This window comes from Podarcis erhardii (assembly GCF_964252035.2).
Source record: "Podarcis erhardii genome assembly, chromosome: 15".
Taxonomy (NCBI): domain Eukaryota; kingdom Metazoa; phylum Chordata; class Lepidosauria; order Squamata; family Lacertidae; genus Podarcis; species Podarcis erhardii.
Genome location: NC_138505.1, coordinates 30754421 through 30772145, shown reverse-complemented (window position 1 = coordinate 30772145; position 17725 = coordinate 30754421). Strand labels below are relative to the sequence as shown.

At 46.4% G+C, this 17725-nt stretch overlaps 1 protein-coding gene across 1 annotated transcript in view; it reads left to right on the top strand.

Moving 5' to 3' along the window:
- The window catches only part of TXNRD2 (thioredoxin reductase 2), a 69280-nt gene extending 51916 nt beyond the window's left edge, over nucleotides 1-17364 (top strand). The window contains exons 14-18 of the mRNA XM_081842804.1: nucleotides 375-467; nucleotides 842-913; nucleotides 5766-5863; nucleotides 9575-9793; nucleotides 16935-17364. Coding sequence (XP_081698930.1) covers nucleotides 375-467; nucleotides 842-913; nucleotides 5766-5863; nucleotides 9575-9698 — 387 coding nt within the window. The 3' untranslated portion in view covers nucleotides 9699-9793; nucleotides 16935-17364. The remainder of the gene's footprint in view (nucleotides 1-374; nucleotides 468-841; nucleotides 914-5765; nucleotides 5864-9574; nucleotides 9794-16934) is intronic.
- The last annotated feature ends 361 nt before the right edge of the window (nucleotides 17365-17725 follow it).

Genomic DNA, 17725 nt, shown 5'->3' with positions numbered 1-17725 from the left:
ATGTGTTAATATTTAAACCTCAGTATAGCTTTGGAAGTGGATATAGGCTGTAGGGTTAGAAGTAGAAGATAGTGTATTTTAAAATAGTATTATTTGTAAGGGATAAAATGTGAAGTTATTTTAAGTGTGATTTTAAAAAAAAGATGGTTAGAAATTATGATATATGTAAACTGCTAACGATGAAGTAAAATGAAAATCAGATAGGTGGGACTTGGGGAGGCCCACTTAACAATGTTTAGAAAAATAAGGATATGACAAGAATTTGTTCGATTTGTTCGTCTTTTCTGTTTGTGTTTTTTATTTGTGTTATAAAATGAATAAAAAAATTTGAGGGGGGGGGGGAGAAAGTAACAGGATGGCCTTCTATCGCCTAGGTGCCTACCACTGTCTTCACTCCCCTGGAGTATGGCTGTGTAGGACTGTCGGAAGAAGAAGCTGCTGGACGGTTTGGAGCAGATCATATAGAGGTACGCTGGGCTCCTGACAGGCATGGCTGCTGGCCACCAGTGCTGAGTAGCCAGCTTGCTCTGCCACTGTGTGTCAGGGACCGTGCTTAGGAGGGCTACACTGAGGAAGAATGGTGGGTGTCACCCCCTCCAACCTAATCCTGATCCTGAATCTTCCCGGGAGCAGGAGGACAGTATAGATTAGGAACAGTGGTTTGCAGAGGGGCCTAGTTCAGAAGGCAGAAGCTGGGAAATACTGGGTGGGGAACAGCTAGCAGAAGAAACACTAGAAGAGAGAGATTTCTCTTATCAGAAATGATAAAAATGTAAAATGAAGCAATGATGTAAGGCAGGCGCTGGCTCTGATTGCATCTTCCGATATTCCTTTCTGTTAGGTGTACCATGCGTTTTATAAGCCGTTGGAATTTACCGTGGCCGAAAGAGATGCAGCTCAATGTTACATAAAAGTAAGTCCGTGTTCCTGGCGTTTGACCTCCACTTCCAGCACGGAGGCTCTGCATCCTTGGCTTTGCTGGAAAGGTGGTGGGTCGTAGTATGTGTGTTGTTGTTTAGTCATTTAGTCGTGTCCGACTCTTTGTGACCCCCTGGACCAGAGCACGCCAGGCACTCCTGTCTTCCACTGCCTCCCGCAGTTTGGTCAAACTCACGCTGGTAGCTTCGAGAACACTGTCCAACCATCTCATCCTCTGTCGTCCCCTTCTCCTTGTGCCCTCCATCTTTCCCAACATCAGGGTCTTTTCCAGGGAGTCTTCTCTTCTCATGAGGTGGCCAAAGTACAGTGGTGCCTCGCAAGACGAAAAGAATCCGTTCCGCGAGTCTCTTCGTCTAGCGGTTTTTTCGTCTTGCGAAGCAAGCCCATTGACGGCTTAGCAGATTAGCGCTATTAGCGGCTTAGCGGATAAGCAGATAAGCGGCTTAGCGGCTTAGAAAAAGGGGGGGGGAGGGGAAAAAACCCGCAGGAACTCGCAAGACATTTTCATCTTGCGAAGCAAGCCCATAGGAAATTCGTTTTGCGAAGCACCTCCAAAACGGAAAACTCTTTCGTCTAGCGAGTTTTCCGTCTTGCGAAGCATTCGTCTTGCGGGGCACCACTGTATTGGAGCCTCAGCTCAGTGAGCACTCAGGGCTGATTTCCTTAAGAATGGAGAGAGGTTTGATCTTCTTGCAGTCCATGGCACTTGCTATAATCACTTACCTGGGGAGGCTGGCATGGGGCAAATGCACTGTCGGAGCCTATCCAGCCTCCTTGCTGCTGCGTTTGCACTGCACCAACCTCCTCGTCTGCCGGGAAGCTGCCATAGCAGTTCTGCCCTACCTGATGATTTGCTTCTGCATAGCGGTAGGGTGTCAAAAAAACTGCCACCCCTGTCTTCCCAGTGCCAGGGTGTCCTGCTCTTGTCCAGGCTCACATTTGCCTCTGCTGTTGGCAGCCCCCCCCCCCAGGTTGTGTATGTTTTGTGGCATTTTATGCATTGTTACTTGCCGTTATTTTTATAGTTCTTCATTGCAATTGTTAAGCGTAAACTACTTAATTATTATTTGCTGGTATTTAATTTTACTGTTTACTATTATATGCCAGTGGATTGTTGAATACAAGTGGTAGCTTGGTTCTCAAACTTAATCCGTTCTGAAAGTCCGTTCCAAAACCAAAGTGTTCCAAAACCAAGGCGCGATTCCCCATAGAAAGTAATGCAAAACGGATTAATCCGTTCCAGACTTTTAAAAACAACTCCTAAAACAGCAATTTAACATGAATTTTACTATCTAACGAGACCGTTGATCCATAAAATAAAAGTGATAATCAGTGTACTGTACTATAAAATAAAACAGTATTGTAGATGATAAAAAATAAAATTACTTTTTTTTTCTTACCTGCACTGATGATAGTTTTTATTTGGATGGGGGGCTTTTATCCATTTCCGCATTCACACATCAACCAATCAGTAGCTAAACTGGGTACCACACAATCACAAAAACAAATGAACCAAAAAAGCCTCAAAAACAAAAACGCAAAATAAATAGCAAAAACAAAAGCGCCTAACTTAATCTGTTCCAGAAGTCCGTTTGACTTCCAATATTTTCGAAAACCAAGGCGCAGCTTCTGATTAGTGCAAGCGCCCCAGAAACAATAGCCAATGTTTGGCTTCCGAAAAATGTTCGAAAACCAGAACACTTACTTCCGGGTTTTCAGTGTTTGGACCAAGGCATTTGAGTACCAAGGTGTTTGAGAACCAAGGTACCACTGTATTGCTTTATTTGCTACAAGTTGTTTATTTTAAAGTTATCTCTTTATTATGACTTTTTTTTGTATTGAATCAGATTGTTTTTGGGCGTTGTGCCCTTTGCTGTCTATTTTGTTGTTTCTTAAGCTTGCAAACCGCCTTGTGTATCGTATTGTAGAAAGGCGTATACAAATTAAAAGAGAAATGAAAATGTCTGAAATCCTGGAGAACTGCTGGCTGTCAGTGCAGACAGTACTGAGTTAGATGGACGAATAGTCCTCCAAATAAGGCAGTTTCCTATATTTTAAGCAAAAGGAGATGCTTTGCATGCAGAATGCTCCCAGATTGGAAAGGAATTTCTCTGCCCATAAACCCTGGAGACCCACTGCCAGTCAGAGCAGACTAGGGCCAGGTGGATAAACAGTCTCACCTGTCCCAGTCTCAGTTCCTGGCATCTCCAGGCAGGCCTGTGGGTGTCCCCTGCCTGAAACCATGGAGAAGTTGCTGCCAGTCAGTGTGTGCAACACTGCGCTAGATGGACTGATGGTCTGATGCGCTAGATAGTCAGCTATCCTCTGATAGTGACAGAGCATCTACCTTGCAGAAGGCCCCAGATTCAGTCCCTGGCGTCTCCCGGTCAGGCTGGGAAGGTCCCTTGTCTGAAACCCTGGCAAAGGCACTGCCAGCCAGTGTAGACAGAATTGAGCTCAATGAACCAGTGTTCAGCAGAAGGCAGCTTCCTGTGCCCTTTTCTGACAGTCTCCTGCTGCTCCCCATTTTGCTTTCAGATGGTGTGCCTACGCCAGCAAGAACAGCGAATCCTCGGCCTTCATTTCATTGGCCCAAACGCCAATGAAGGGAAATTTGAATGAAATGGGAGTGGGACGGGGGTTTGAGAATGGGATTGACGCAATATATTCAGAACAAAAGGCTAAACTAATAGTTAACAATGTGGTTACAGAAGAGTTCAAAATTGAAAAAGGAACACGACAAGGCTGCCCGATTTCCCCTTTGTTATTTATTTCGGTTCTGGAGGTGCTCTTGAACTTAATCAGAGGGGACCGGTTGGTGGAAGGGATTCAGGTCGGAGCGAAACAATATAAATTGAAAGCTTTCGCAGATGACTTAGTTTTGACTCTGCAGGAGCCAGAATCTAGTACGAAAAGAGTATTACAACTGATACAGGATTTTGGTCGGGTGGCAGGATTTAAATTAAATAAACAGAAAACTAAAGTGTTGGGAAAAAATTTGACAGATATAGAGTCGGAACGGTTTCAGAGAGAAACAGAACTAACTATGGTTAAAAAAGTAAAATACCTAGGGGTAAACATAACAGCAAAAAACCTGAGTCTATTTAAGGATAATTATGAAAAATGTTGGTCTGAAATTAAGAGAGACTTGGATAGTTGGACAAAATTGAAGCTTTCTTTGTTAGGCCGAATTGCTGCTATCAAGATGAATGTATTGCCAAAAATGTTGTTTTTGTTTCAAACATTACAGATTGTGGACAAAACGGAGTGCTTCCGGAAGTGGCAGAAAGATATATCCAGATTTGTCTGGCAGGGCAAAAAGCCCAGAATTAAGTTTAAGATATTAACAGATGCGAAAGAAAGAGGGGGCATTGCCCTGCCAGACTTAAAGTTGTACTATGAAGCCGCAGCTTTTTGCTGGCTAAAAGACTGGCTACTTCTCGAAGACACTGACGTGTTGGACTTGGAAGGTTTTAACAATGCTTTTGGTTGGCATGCATACTTATGGTATGATAAAGTTAAGATCAATAAGGCCTTTAAGAACCATATTGTCAGGAAAGCAGTGTTTAATGTCTGGACAAAATACAAAGACTTACTGGAAAATAAAACTCCAAGGTGGCTTTCACCTCTGGAGGCTAAGGCCCTAAAAAGACCCAATATGGAGGCCAAATGGCCAAAATATTGGGAAATATTAGAAAAAGATGGAGACAATTGGAAATTGCAGAGTTTAGAGAAAATGAAGGATAAGGTGCGAGACTGGTTACATTATGCTCAGATTAAAGAAGTTTTTAAAAATGATAAAAAGTTAGGGTTCCAGGTGGAGAAATCGAAGTTAGAAACTGAATTGTTAGAACCAAAGACTAAGGTATTATCTAGAATGTATAACTTGCTGTTAAAATGGAATACACAAGACGAAATGGTTAAATCGGCTATGATAAAATGGGCACAGGACATTGGGCATAACATCATGTTTGAGGACTGGGAAAGGTTGTGGACCACTGGGCTGAACTTCACCGCATGTAATGCTCTGAAGGAAAATGTAATGAAAATGATATATAGATGGTACATGACCCCAGTTAAACTTGCCAAAATATACCATTCGTCTGATAATAAATGTTGGAAATGTAAAGAAAACGAAGGAACATTCTTTCACCTCTGGTGGACATGCCCTAAGGTGAAGGTATTCTGGGAAATGATATATAATGAGCTGAAAAAGTTATTTAAGTATACCTTCACTAAGAAACCAGAGGCCTTACTTCTGGGTATTGTCGGCCAGAAGGTGTTAAAGAAGGACCGAACATTCTTTATGTATGCAACAACGGCAGCAAGGATACTCATCGCAAAAAAATGGAAAACTCAAGATCTACCCACACTGGAAGAGTGGCAGATGCAACTGATGGACTATATGCAACTGGCCGAGATGACTGGCAGAATCCGTGACCTGGGAGAAGAGAAGATGGAGGAAGACTGGGAGAAATTCAAGAAGTATCTACAAAAACATTGTAATTTGGTTGAATGTTAAGAAGGATGCTAGATTATAAAAAATTGGCCACCACTAAATTAGATTTGAAATTTGATGATAAGTGAGACTAAAGAAAATATAAAACTTTTTGGAAGAAGTGCTAGATTATATTTGAATGTGTGGACATGAGATTGTAAACAAGTTGATAATTTGTTTGGAAAAAACTTTTAACGATGTAAATGGGAGCGGGAGACGCGAGGGAGTCCAAAGAAGTCATGAAATTATGTCTGTGATAGAAGTAAGATTGTTTATTATTTGTGCATTTATATTTAAAAACTTTAATAAATATTCATTTTGCTTTCAGATGGTGTGCCTACGCCAGCAAGAACAGCGAATCCTCGGCCTTCATTTCATTGGCCCAAACGCCGGCGAAGTTGTTCAAGGATTTGCCCTTGGAATCAAGTAAGTGGAATCGAGAATTTTGCACTCCACCCCATCCGCTCCCTTCCTAGAGTTTTCCGAAAGCCTTCTCTTTTAAGTCACCCTAAGATTATGAAAGATAGCGGTTTAGCTTTTGGCAGTGCTAAAAAAAGAGCCCATGTTTCCATTTACTTTTATGTCTCGTTTCCTAGATTTTCGTTTTTTTAAAAAAATATGGCTTTTCTTTATTAATAAAATGTTGGGCTTAGTGACGGATGTACCAGGTTTCTTGCATTTATGTTTATGAAATATGTTTCTTGGCAAACCGTACAGCCCTCCTCCAAAAAAAAATCCATTTTGCTACGCAGCTGTTAACTCTTCAAAGTGCAGCAAAGGCAAAAGCTTTATGTTTTCAGGATAATAAATGATCGCTGAAATATGCAGAAGCCTTTCTTTTAAAAGAGATTGGAGGGGGAATCTAAAAGCTTTTTTTGATTATGTTTTGTGGGGAGGCTTGCAGGAGGAATCATCAAAGCTTTGGAGAGAATGGTCATATTTTCCTTTAAAGTCTCCACCGTGGCAGAGGGGTAAAGGTAAAGGGATCCCTGACCATTAGGTCCAGTCGTGGCCAACTCTGGGGTTGTGGCGTTCATCTTGCTTTATTGGCCGAGGGAGCCGGTGTACAGCTTCCGGGTCATGTGGCCAGCATGACTTAAGCCATTTCTGGCGAACCAGAGCAGTGCACGGAAACGCCGTTTACCTTCTCGCTGGAGAGGTACCTATTTATCTACTTGCACTTTGACGTGCTTTCGAACTGCTAGGTTGGCAGGAGCAGGGACCGAGCCTTGGGAGCTCACCCCGTCGCAGGGATTCGAACTGCCGACCTTCTGATTGGCAAGTCCTAGGCTCTGTGGTTTAACCCACAGGTCCACCCACGTCCACAGTGGGGGTGGGGTGTTGGTTTCACTAAACCAGAGGTGTGGAACCTGCAGCCCTCCTGATGTTGTTCAACTTCACGCAGGTCCAATAGGCAGAGTTGGTGAGGATTGCAGTTTGGCAACATCAGAACTGAGGGGGTCCCAACTCCTGGAAAGTGTGGGGTTACCTAGCAGGGTGCTAAGAGACAAGGATGCAGCAGTAGGGCACTGTCAGTATAAACGATTATCAGACTGGATCAGATTCATCAGTTTTGTTGCATTAATTAAACTAAAAAGTTCTGGATTTTGAATAAGCGTGCAATTAATTGTTACTGTTTTGAATTCGATCTTGTTAGTGGTTCATGCAAGCCCTATTCTGAATAATGCTTTTTATAGGGTTAGGGGGCACAGGGAATGAGGGTGGCGCTGTGGTCTAAACCACTGAACCTCTTGGGCTTGCTGATCAGAAGGTCGGCGGTTCGAATCCCCGCAATGGAGGGAGCTCCTGTTGCTCTGTCCCAACTCCTGCCAACCTAGTAGTGCGAAAGCATACCAGTGCAAGTAGATAAATAGGTACCGCTGCGGCGGGAAGGTAAACAGCGTTTCCATGCACTCTGGTTTCCATCATGGTGTCCCATTGCACCAGAAGCGGTTTAGTCCTGCTGGCCACAAGACCCGGAAAGCTGCCTGTGGACAAATGCCGGCTTCCTCGACCTGAAAGCAAGATGAGTGCCACAACCTCATAGTAGCCTTGACTGGACTTATCTGTCCAGGGGTCCTTTACCTTTTACCTTAGAGGGCACAGGAGGTGAGTTTATGGAACCAAGCGTCCTATAGCCCAAAATAGCTGGAGAGTCATTGATCACAGGCTGGGATAGCGGAGGAGTTTGGTTGGCGCTTCTCAAAAACAGTACTCAAACTGAAACACGTGCCTTCAAGATTCACACATCTCCAAATGTCGTGATGTGTTTCTCTGTCCATAATACCGTACGAAAGGAATATATATTTGGGGGGAAACATACCTCAAAATATACCCCCAAAAAACTTAGGTTAAAAATAACAGTTCCTTAAAATGAAATAAAAACTGAATTGTGGCATCTTTTGATTTCATTAAAGTGCAGTCCTGTGCATACTTTCCTGGGAGTCAGTCCCACTGAGTAGACGTTGCGTTGTAAGAAGTGGCTTTAAAATAAAATAAAATAAAAGTAACTTTTAAACTTTGCAGATTTGCTCTACCCACCCTCTGAGTTTCTTAAATTCAGGCTCCCCCAACCAGATGTTGCTGGAGACTCCCATAAGCACCAGCCAGCATGGCCAATCATCAGGGAGTTGCAGTGGCGTAGCGTGGGTTGTCAGCACCCGGGGCAAGGCAAGTAATTTGCGCCCCCTAACCCATGGATTTGCGCCCCCTAACCCTAACCCCCAGATGTTGCGCCCGGTGCGGCCGGCCCCCCTGCACCCCCTACGCTACGCCACTGGGGAGTTGTAGTTCACCACATCTGGAGTGAACTACAAGTTAGGAGAGGCTGGTCTAATTACTTTAAACTGTTGCTAAAAAAGGACTGCGGTGCTTTTTGCGGACAGTGGGGGAAGGCGCTCCTGGAGATAAGCAATTTTGGTAAATTTCCATTCTGGAGAAACTTTGCTCTCCTGGTGCCTGGGGCCAGGTTCCTTTTCCTTGTAACTGCTGCTCTCTAGCGTCTGAAAGGAGTAATGTCTAAGTAAGTAAGCTAAGTTTCTGCATGGGATGATAGCAGTGCTGGATTTATGTATAAGCTGAACAAGCTATAGTTTAGGGCCCCACTCTCTTGGGGGGCCCAAAAAAATGTAAAGGGGGGAAAAACTAGATGTACATTCCCAATATATAAGATAAAAAACAAATAAAATAAAACCTACGTACAGCAACAATGTTTTCTGTTGTGTTGGCTCATATGATGTAAGGAATGCCAGCCTGCTTCCTACAATATCACTGGTTTTCTCATTTCAATATATAGGGTGCCTGCATTCTGCATCGACTTAGCATTCTGCATGGACTTTTCAACAATTACTTTGATAAAATACATATTTTGTTATGTGCAAATGGCTTTAGGTACCTGTTAGATTCATAAATTACCATATAGCATATTTTCAGCACAAAAAAGTGACAATTTGTTGTTGACAGCTGGATATATAAAGGGCCCCATTACCTTCAGTAGCTATGAGCCTCATCAAACCTAAACCTGGTCCTGGATTATAGGAAATGAAGATTGTTTCTGTTGTTTTGCAAAGGATTTAACAAGACACGTTATTGCACATTGCGTGTTGTGGAGAGTACAGTGGTACCTCGGGTTAAGTACTTAATTCGTTCTGGAGGTCCATTCTTAACCTGAAACTGTTCTTAAACCGAAGCACCACTTTAGCTAATGGGGCCTCCCACTGCTGCCACGCTGCCGGAGCACGATTTCTGCTTCAGGTTAAGAACAGTTTCAGGTTAAGAAAGGACCTCCGGAATGAATTAAGTACTTAATCAGAGGTACCACTGTAGCTGCTTCTTGTTCACTCGGCCTTTGACATTACTGAATTCTCCCTTTACTAAGTCATTTCCTTGCCTGTGGAACCTTTTAAAAAAAATTCCCTCTTTGCAGCCCAAACAGTTCCTTGCATACTTGTTTGTTTTGTTCTTGCAGTTGCAGTAAAAGAAGAAATAAACACGAGCGATCAATTGCTCTGGCTCCTAGGAGGAAATGTGTCATTAAAGAAATGTGTCATTAAAGGCTGATTCAGTAATCCTGTAGCAGGAAAAATTCGATAGGGCTTTCGCTGTCCACGCAATTTTATCCCTTTTCCTTCTTTGTAGATGTGGCGCTACCTATTCCCAAATGGCAAAGACGGTTGGGATCCACCCGACCTCTGCAGAGGAAGTGGCCAAACTGCACATCACCAAGCGGTCGGGGGCCGATCCTACTGTCACCGGCTGCTGAGGTTAGCTGCCATCCCTGGGTAGCAACCGAAAGAGCACCCGGCATCAGGAATCTGAAGAAAAGGAGAGAACAGCTGGAAGATTGAGAAATGGCAGGTTGGTTGCTTTAGCCTTCTTTTGCCAACCTTCAGCCTGGTCCCACTTGCAAGCCTTTTGGGTCCAAGGAGAATGTGTTTCGGGATGCTTAAACTGTGGAACTCCCTGCTACATGGAATGGTGAATGCCACTAGCTTAGACAGCAGTAAAACCGGGTGGGGGGGTGACCTTTCTCAGCTCAAAGGCCACATTCCCTTCTGAGCAAGTGACATACATGCCTGCTGTTGGGCGAGGCATTGCAGGGGGTTGGACTAGATGACCCTTGGAACCCAACTTTACAACTCTATGATTCTGTGAAATGTTTCTGTAGCGCAGTAGGCTAGCTTTTGTGCACAGTAGATACCTTTATCCTCCATCCAGACAAGCAAAAGGCCTTGTTCCAATGACACATTCGAGTCAGACACAAACAGTGAGGGGTGTCTTGGGGGGGAGAGTTGTTGTTGTTGTTGTTGTTGTTAATTGAATTTATATACCGCCCTATACCCAGAGGTCTTAGGGCAGTTCACATAAAAGATCACAGTATATAAAATCAAAGTAAAAACAATAACCCAATAACACACACCTCCAAAAAAGAACCGCATTTTAAAAGGGTACAGGGTGTCAATCAGGTCAGGCAAAGGCCTGGTTAAAAAGGAACATTTTTTGCCTGGCGCCTGACGGTATAATGAAGGCGTCAGGCGAACTTCCCTGGGGAGAGCATTCCACAGACAGGGAGCCACTGCAGAGAAGGCCCTGTTGTAGTGTTGCCGCCCTCCGCACCTCTCGAGTCCTGAGAGCCGGCTCCAAGGCCCCAACACTGCTTTGAAAGACTATGAGACAAATGGTTGGAGGGCAAGGCTGCTAGACATGATGCCTGTGTGCTACTCCAGGTGACAGGAGCGAGCCAGCAGTAAACCACACTGGGCAAGATGGAGTTAACTCTTTATTAGCAAAAACAGGATCTGCAGTGTCAGGCCTAATGAGCGCAGCACCCATCTCTGGCAGGTCTTGCCTCTGTGACACAGCTGCTGAGATCGAGAGTCCCAGCCTCCCCACAGCTGCCTAAATCCTCTCCTCTCCAGGGTTCCCCCCAAGCAATCTGAGGCTGCGCCAGCATGAAGCTAACCTCTTCTCCGCCCTCTGCGTGCCTCTCTTGATTCTGGGAGAGCAGGGGAAGGAGTTTGTCACTCCTATCTCATGGCAGGGCAGAGCCTCAAAAAAAGACGTGCTCCCCTAATTCCTCACATCCCCAGCATGTTTACACCCCTGTCTCAGCGACCCCTGTTGTAAGGAGCTCGGCCTACACTCGAGTAGGACCCTGGCAGAGACACATGCCCAACTGGCATGTTCTCTCCCTCCTCGTCTTTCGTTCGGGAGCTTCAAAAGCTTTCTTCAGCCCAAACATCACAGCGACCGATGCCAACCGACACCGGCACACTTAGGGATCCACAGAGTCTGCGCATCATGTGTAACAGACCTCAGCAACTCAGCATTTTGGCTAATTAATTTAATTACATATAAACATACATGGAGCAGGGACGCGGGTGGCGATGTGGGTTAAACCACAGAGCCTAGGACTTGCTGATCAGAAGGTCGGCAGTTCGAATCCCCGCGACGGGGTGAGCTCCCGTTCCTCGGTCCCTGCTCCTGCCAACCTAGCAGTTCAAAAGCATGTCAAAGTGCAAGTAGATAAATAGGTACTGCTCTGGCAGGAAGGTAAACGGCATTTCCGTGCGCTGCTCTGGTCAGAAGCGGCTTAGTCATGCTGGCCACATGACCCGGAATCTGTACGCCGGCTCCCTCGGCCAATAAAGTGAGATGAGCACCGCAACCCCAGAGTCGGCCACAACTGGACCTAATGGTCAGGGGTCCCTTTACCTTTATACACAGAGCACTTCAACATGGCTCCCTCTCTCTCTAGCATCAGACAGCAAAGAGAAAAAGAACAAAGGACAATAGTCCCACTTCACGGAACACAGTACCACAAACATATTGTCTTCGTCACTTCCCACTCTGTGGAGTCAAAATATGCACCGTCATGTGAAAGACAAAAATCCCGTGACTGCAATCATGGAGCAGGAATTCTAACACCCCAGCATGTTTACACCCCTGTCTCAGCGACATCTGTGCTGGCCTGGTCATGCCCACAGAATGGAAGGTGGCAGGATCTGCATGGACGTGCGCTACGGGGAGCTGGCTCCTGGCACCAGGCCTGTTGGCAGACCGGCTCTGTGTTACAAAAATGTCTGCAAACAGGATATGAAGGCTGGCGACGTCACTGCCGCCGTGTGGGAATCCCTTGCAGATGACCGCAGACAGTCAGGTCGTGTCCAGAGCAGAAATGGCTGCTGGGAGGAGCGCAGAGAGAAGAAATAATAATAATAATAATAATAATAATAATAATAATAATAATAATAATAATAATAATTTTATTATTTATACCCCGCCCATCTGGCTGGGCTTCCCCAGCCACTCTGGGCGGCTTCCCAAAAAATATTATAATACTATAATACATCAAACATTAAAAGCTTCCCTAAACAGGGCTGCCTTCAGATGTCTTCTAAAAGTCTGGTAGTTGTTGTTCTCTTTGACATCTGGTGGGAGGGTGTTCCACAGGACAGGTGCCACCACCGAGAAGGCCCTTTGCCTGGTTCCCTGTAACTTGGCTTCTCGTAATGAGGAAACCGCCAGAAGGCCCTCGGAGCTGGACCTCAGTGGGGCAGAACGGTGGGGGTGGAGACGTACTGAACCGAGGCTGTTTAGGGCTTTAAAGGTCAGCACCAACACTTTGAATTGTGCTTGGAAACATACTGGGAGCCAATGTAGGTCTTTCAAGAAAAGCTGTTGAGCATCTGCAGCAGCGCAGCCAGATGCCCTCATCTGCCCCAGTTGCAGCAAAACATGTCTCTCCCATATCGGACTCTACAGCTGCACGAAACTCCCCAGTGGTTTGACCCGAAGGCACACTCGGATGCCAACAATTTTTGGTCATGCTTGCAGTTGGAATCCGAGAACATCTGGAGGGTTACATCTTCCCCGTTCCTGTTGTAAATAGTACAGTGGTGCCTCGCAAGACGAAATTAATTCGTTCTGCGAGTTTTTTTCGTCTAGCGAATTTTTCGTCTTGCGAAGCAGGGCTATTAGCGGCTTAGCGGCAAGACGTTTTCGTCTTGCGAAGCAAGACCATAGGGAAATTCGTCTTGCGAAGCACCTCAAAAACAGAATACTCTTTTGTCTAGCAAGTTTTTCGTCTTGCGAGGCATTCGTCTTGCGGGGCACCACTGTACTGAGCTTAGATGGCTCAGTGGCCTGATTCTGTGCCAGACAGCTTCTATGTCCCTATTTCTAGGCCTGAAAAATATCCAATGAACTCGGCAGCTCAAGGTTACTGCTGGTGGAGCCCGGCTGCCTTTTATGAAACGCGGCCCTTTTTCATTTTCGTTTTTTTTTAGCATGGCATGATTTTAATTCCATTGATAAGGAAGCCTTTGTTCTTTCAGAGGGGTTATGAAAGGGAGGGCAGAGCAGCCTTCTGCTAAAATCAAGGCTTCGTGGCTGGGATCGAAAGAACAGATAGGGTAAAGTAAACATCCTGATTTTGCTCTGCGAGTTCCCACTGCGGAAGAGGCAAGCCGTCGAATCAGGAAATGAAACTTCAGCCGGCTCCGTGGCTCTTTTGCTCGCCGCATCCTGGTTTCTGGACGCATGGGGGCTGCGTCTCATCAAGCCGAATATTGCACCCTGTGTGCCGAGAGCAGTTGCGTTCTCTAATTTGGATCCAGAACAACACCATCCGTGCACAAAACAAGGAGGTATGTCCAGGCTTGCAGGAGCCACAAAGTTAGCAGGTGGAGCAATCTCTGCATTCGGGACTTTTTAATTCTGCGAGTCAGAAGTGGCGGGATAGGCATTTATACAATCATGCATGTTGTGGAAGCAAGTGGCTAGAGAATGGTTTCTCTCTTTCTCACTGGAGTTTGTGAACATCCAGCAAAGGCGAATGTTGGAAGATCCAAGCTAGATAACAGAAAGTACTTCTCCATGCAGTGCGTAGGTCGACTGTGGAACTCACTGCCACTGGAGGCAGGAATGGCCACCAACCTAGATGGATTTTAAAAGAAGATTAGACAAATCCATGAAGGAAAAGGCTATCAAACGGCTACTAATCATGATGGTTATGCTCTACCTCCTTGGTCAGAGGCAATAATGCCTCTGAGTATCAGTTGCCCAAAAGCACAGGAAGAGAGTACTGTTGTGCTCAGGTCCTGTTGAGATTTCCCACACATCTGGGCAACCACTGTTGAGACCAGGATGTTAGACTGGGTGGCCCCTGGCCTGACGCAGCAGGTTATTCTTACGTTCTCATGCAGATGTCCCGAAAGACTCTTCAGGGAAAAGGAGATTAAGGAGAAGAAACCACTTAAGAAGTGGCCTATTCGATCAGGCCAGAGGCCTATCCCTAACCCTAGAATTGTAGAGTTAGAAAGGACCCCGAGACTCATCTAGTCCAGCTGCTTGCAATGAGCGAATCCTGCCCACAGCTGCCCAACATACTGTTCTCCAGTATACCTGAAGGAGCGTCTCCACCCTCATTGTTCAGCCAGACACTGAGGTCCTCCTCCAAAGGTCTTCTGCTAGTTCCCTCACTGCGAGAAGTGAAACTCCAGGGAACCAGGCAGAGGGCCTTCTCGGTGGTGGTGCCCTCCCTGAGGAACACCCTCCCTTCAGATGTCAAGGAGATAAACAACTACAGTGGTACCTCTGGTTGCGAACGGGATCTGTTCCAGAGGCCTGTTCGCAACATGAAAAGAGCGCAACCTGAAGCGCAGTATCTGCACAGGTGCATGGCACGATTTGGCGCTTGTGCACCAGTGGCGTAGCATGGGGGGTGCAGGGGGGCCAGCCGCACCGGGTGCAACATTGGGGGGGGCGCTCGCACTCGCAGCTCTCTGCCCCTACCTGGCTCACTCTCTCTCTCTCACTGCAGTGCTGGCTGTGCGAATCCGATCCGAGCTGCCGGGTCGCAGCCCACTGTGGAGGGGGAGGGTGCCAGGCGTGCGTTGCGGTGCGGAGTGGAGAGAGAGCGAGGGAGGGACTATCTGGGGGAGGGACAGTGCAGCGGCCGCCCAGCGCAGCGCTGAGCGCGGGAGAGAACCACACCCGACCAGCCCAGGCAGCAGCAAGAAGAAGCTGGCAGCGGCGGCAGGTTAGGGGTTAGGGGCGCAAATTACTTCCCTTGCCCCGGGTTAGGGGGCGCAAATTACTTGCCTTGCCCCGGGTGCTCACAACCCACGCTATGCCGCTGTTGTTCACATGTGGCAAAACCAGGAAGTAACCCTTTCCGGTACTTCCGGGTCGCTGTGGGACGTAACCTGAAAGAACGTAACATGAAGCAAACGTAACATGAGGTAGGACTGTATCTGACTTTTACAAGACATCTGAAGGCAGTCCTGTATCAGGAAGCTTTTAATCTTTGGTGTTTTACTGTGCTTAATGTTTTAATTTGTTGGAAGCTGAGCAGAATGGCTGGGGCAGACCAGGCAGATGGGCGGAACAACAACAACAACAGTTGCAGCTCCTACTTATTCCTTAAGCAAAACGGCCCTTCTAAATTTTTGCCTCATTCCTTTCCTAATTCCTTTCTTATTTCCGTCTTGGCCAGGAGGGGGAGATGCTCCCTAACATGCATCAAGGCAGATGCCTAGTTGGTCGGTTTGTCTGCTTAGCAGAAAATAATTAACTGGACCGTGATAGCAAAATCCAAATCTAATTTTTTTAAAAAAGCCCTCTTGCTTGCCTTTCTGCAAAGGCAACCCTTGCCAGCGATTTGATCTGAAGAACCGGCTGCCAACTTCCAGCGGGAGCCCTAACCCTGTCTACTCGGAAGTCAATCCTATTGAACTCAATGGGGCTTACTCCCAATTACACAGGAACACAAGATTCTCCCACGAGGGCTGTAGCTCAGTGGCAGAGCCCCTGCTTTGCTTGCAGAAAGTCCCAGGCAGGGGAAAGACCCTGGAGGGCTGCTGCCAGTCAGTGTCAGCAATACTGACCTAGATGCACCAATGGTCTGACTCAGTACAGTGCAAATTCCTTTGTACTCCACTGGAGTACAAAACCTCCATTGCCTGGTAGGTTTTGTCCATGGGAAAAGAGGGTTCTCCCAGGCACCCCTGTATTCAGATGGGGTTCAGTCACATACCAGCAAATTCAGGTCATGTACAGTTACAGCCTTGTGCAACCAGCCTGCTTCCCATAAAAAAAGAAGAAGAAGAGACTTTCTTGCCATGAGGAAAAAGATGGGACGATGCCCTGGAAAAGAGTGGGGTGAGACTTGCTTTGACGCAACGTCTTAATTTCCTGGCAAGCACATCAGGACAAACGCTCAATAAACAGGTAATCTGGAAGCTCCTAAATGCGATATTAAAATGATAAGTCAGGCATCTGTTTCCCAGTAGCACCAGTCTGAAGCTTCACCTCTTCTGGTTTGGTTTGGTTTTGGGAGGATGGCACGGAACGCCTCGTTGCTGCAGCGTCGCCTCAGCACTCCTGATTCTTCCTGCCCTGCCCTGTATTTCAGCCTGTGATGAAGAGACCTTTTGCATTATTTTAGCTAAAGATTCCACCCTGTTCCAAGACATTTTGGCACCAGAGGCACATCACAAAATGTTTTCCCCCTTCCCTGCTAGGAGATAAAGGGCGAGTGAAGATCTGTGTCAGAAACAAGGGGGAATAAAGATCTACACTGGGATCGGCTGCCCCCGTGGATCGTGATGCCTGAGGCAGTCGCCTCACCTTGCCTAATGGGTGGGCCAGCCCCATCCAGTTGTTTGTATACTTGTGGGCCCTGGAGATAAATCGATTTCCCTCTCCTGTCGTGAGACCACCAAAGGAACCTGAGGACGCTTAGCTGCAGCCAAACCAGGAGGGGGGGGGAACCATACACAGTTACACGCAGGGTACAAAGCTAATCCTCACCATCTCTATTCAAAGCTCCTTCCTTTAATTGATCCCTTTATGTTGCAAGTCTTTTATTTCTGTTGTTTTAGCATCATGATACTGCGGCCTCCTAGAGAGCTTCTCAGAAACCGAACTCGAATCTTCGATGTTGTTGTTCTCCGTCAGCTATTTCCCCCCCTTCTTTGTCCTTTCCTTTCCATAGACGTCAATCTGGATTTATGCTGATGGGATGGAACTGACGGCAAAGCAGGACGGATGGAAACGAAAAGGGATTTGCTCCTTTCCTGATGGATTCCGCCTCGTGCTCTCCAGGGATGGCCTCGTTGTAACAATATCGGCCAGGCTAACGTTGACTTGAATGGCCTGATGGATGATTCGGATTATTTCCTGTGTGTGTGCGGAGCTGAAAAATGTGTGTGTGAGTTCACCAAACAAATAAATGCAGTCTGGCCAGCTGCCCCCCACCCCTTTTCCCGGATGCCAGCTAATGACAGCTTGTGTATTAAACCACACATTGGACTGCACAAGTCTTGATGATCTGCTGGGACCCTCCTCAACACAACAGATGCTGTTATATTTATGGTGCATATCCTTATGGAAAAATAAACATACTCCCTTACCCGCCAAGCAAATGTGGTTAATATCTGTAGTGCCATTTTCCAAGATAGTAATCTTGGATGTAATCTGGTTTTTCCTCTAAGTCAGGCATCCCCAAACTCAGCCCTCCAGCTGTTTGGGGACTACAACTCCCATCATCCCTAGCTAACAGGACCAGTGGTCTGGGATGATGCGGATTGTAGTCCCAAAACATCTGGAGGGCTGAGTTTTGTGGATGCCTGTTCTAAGTAGATGTTGCTTCCATCATTCTGCCTTAGTTTTTTTCCAGAGGGATGGTAAAATGAAGGGTGTAGCCTGGTATTTGACCCCAAAGTTGAGGAAATGGGCAGAAACACGTTGGGTGGCTTTAGAAGAAAATTAGGCAAATCCATGGAA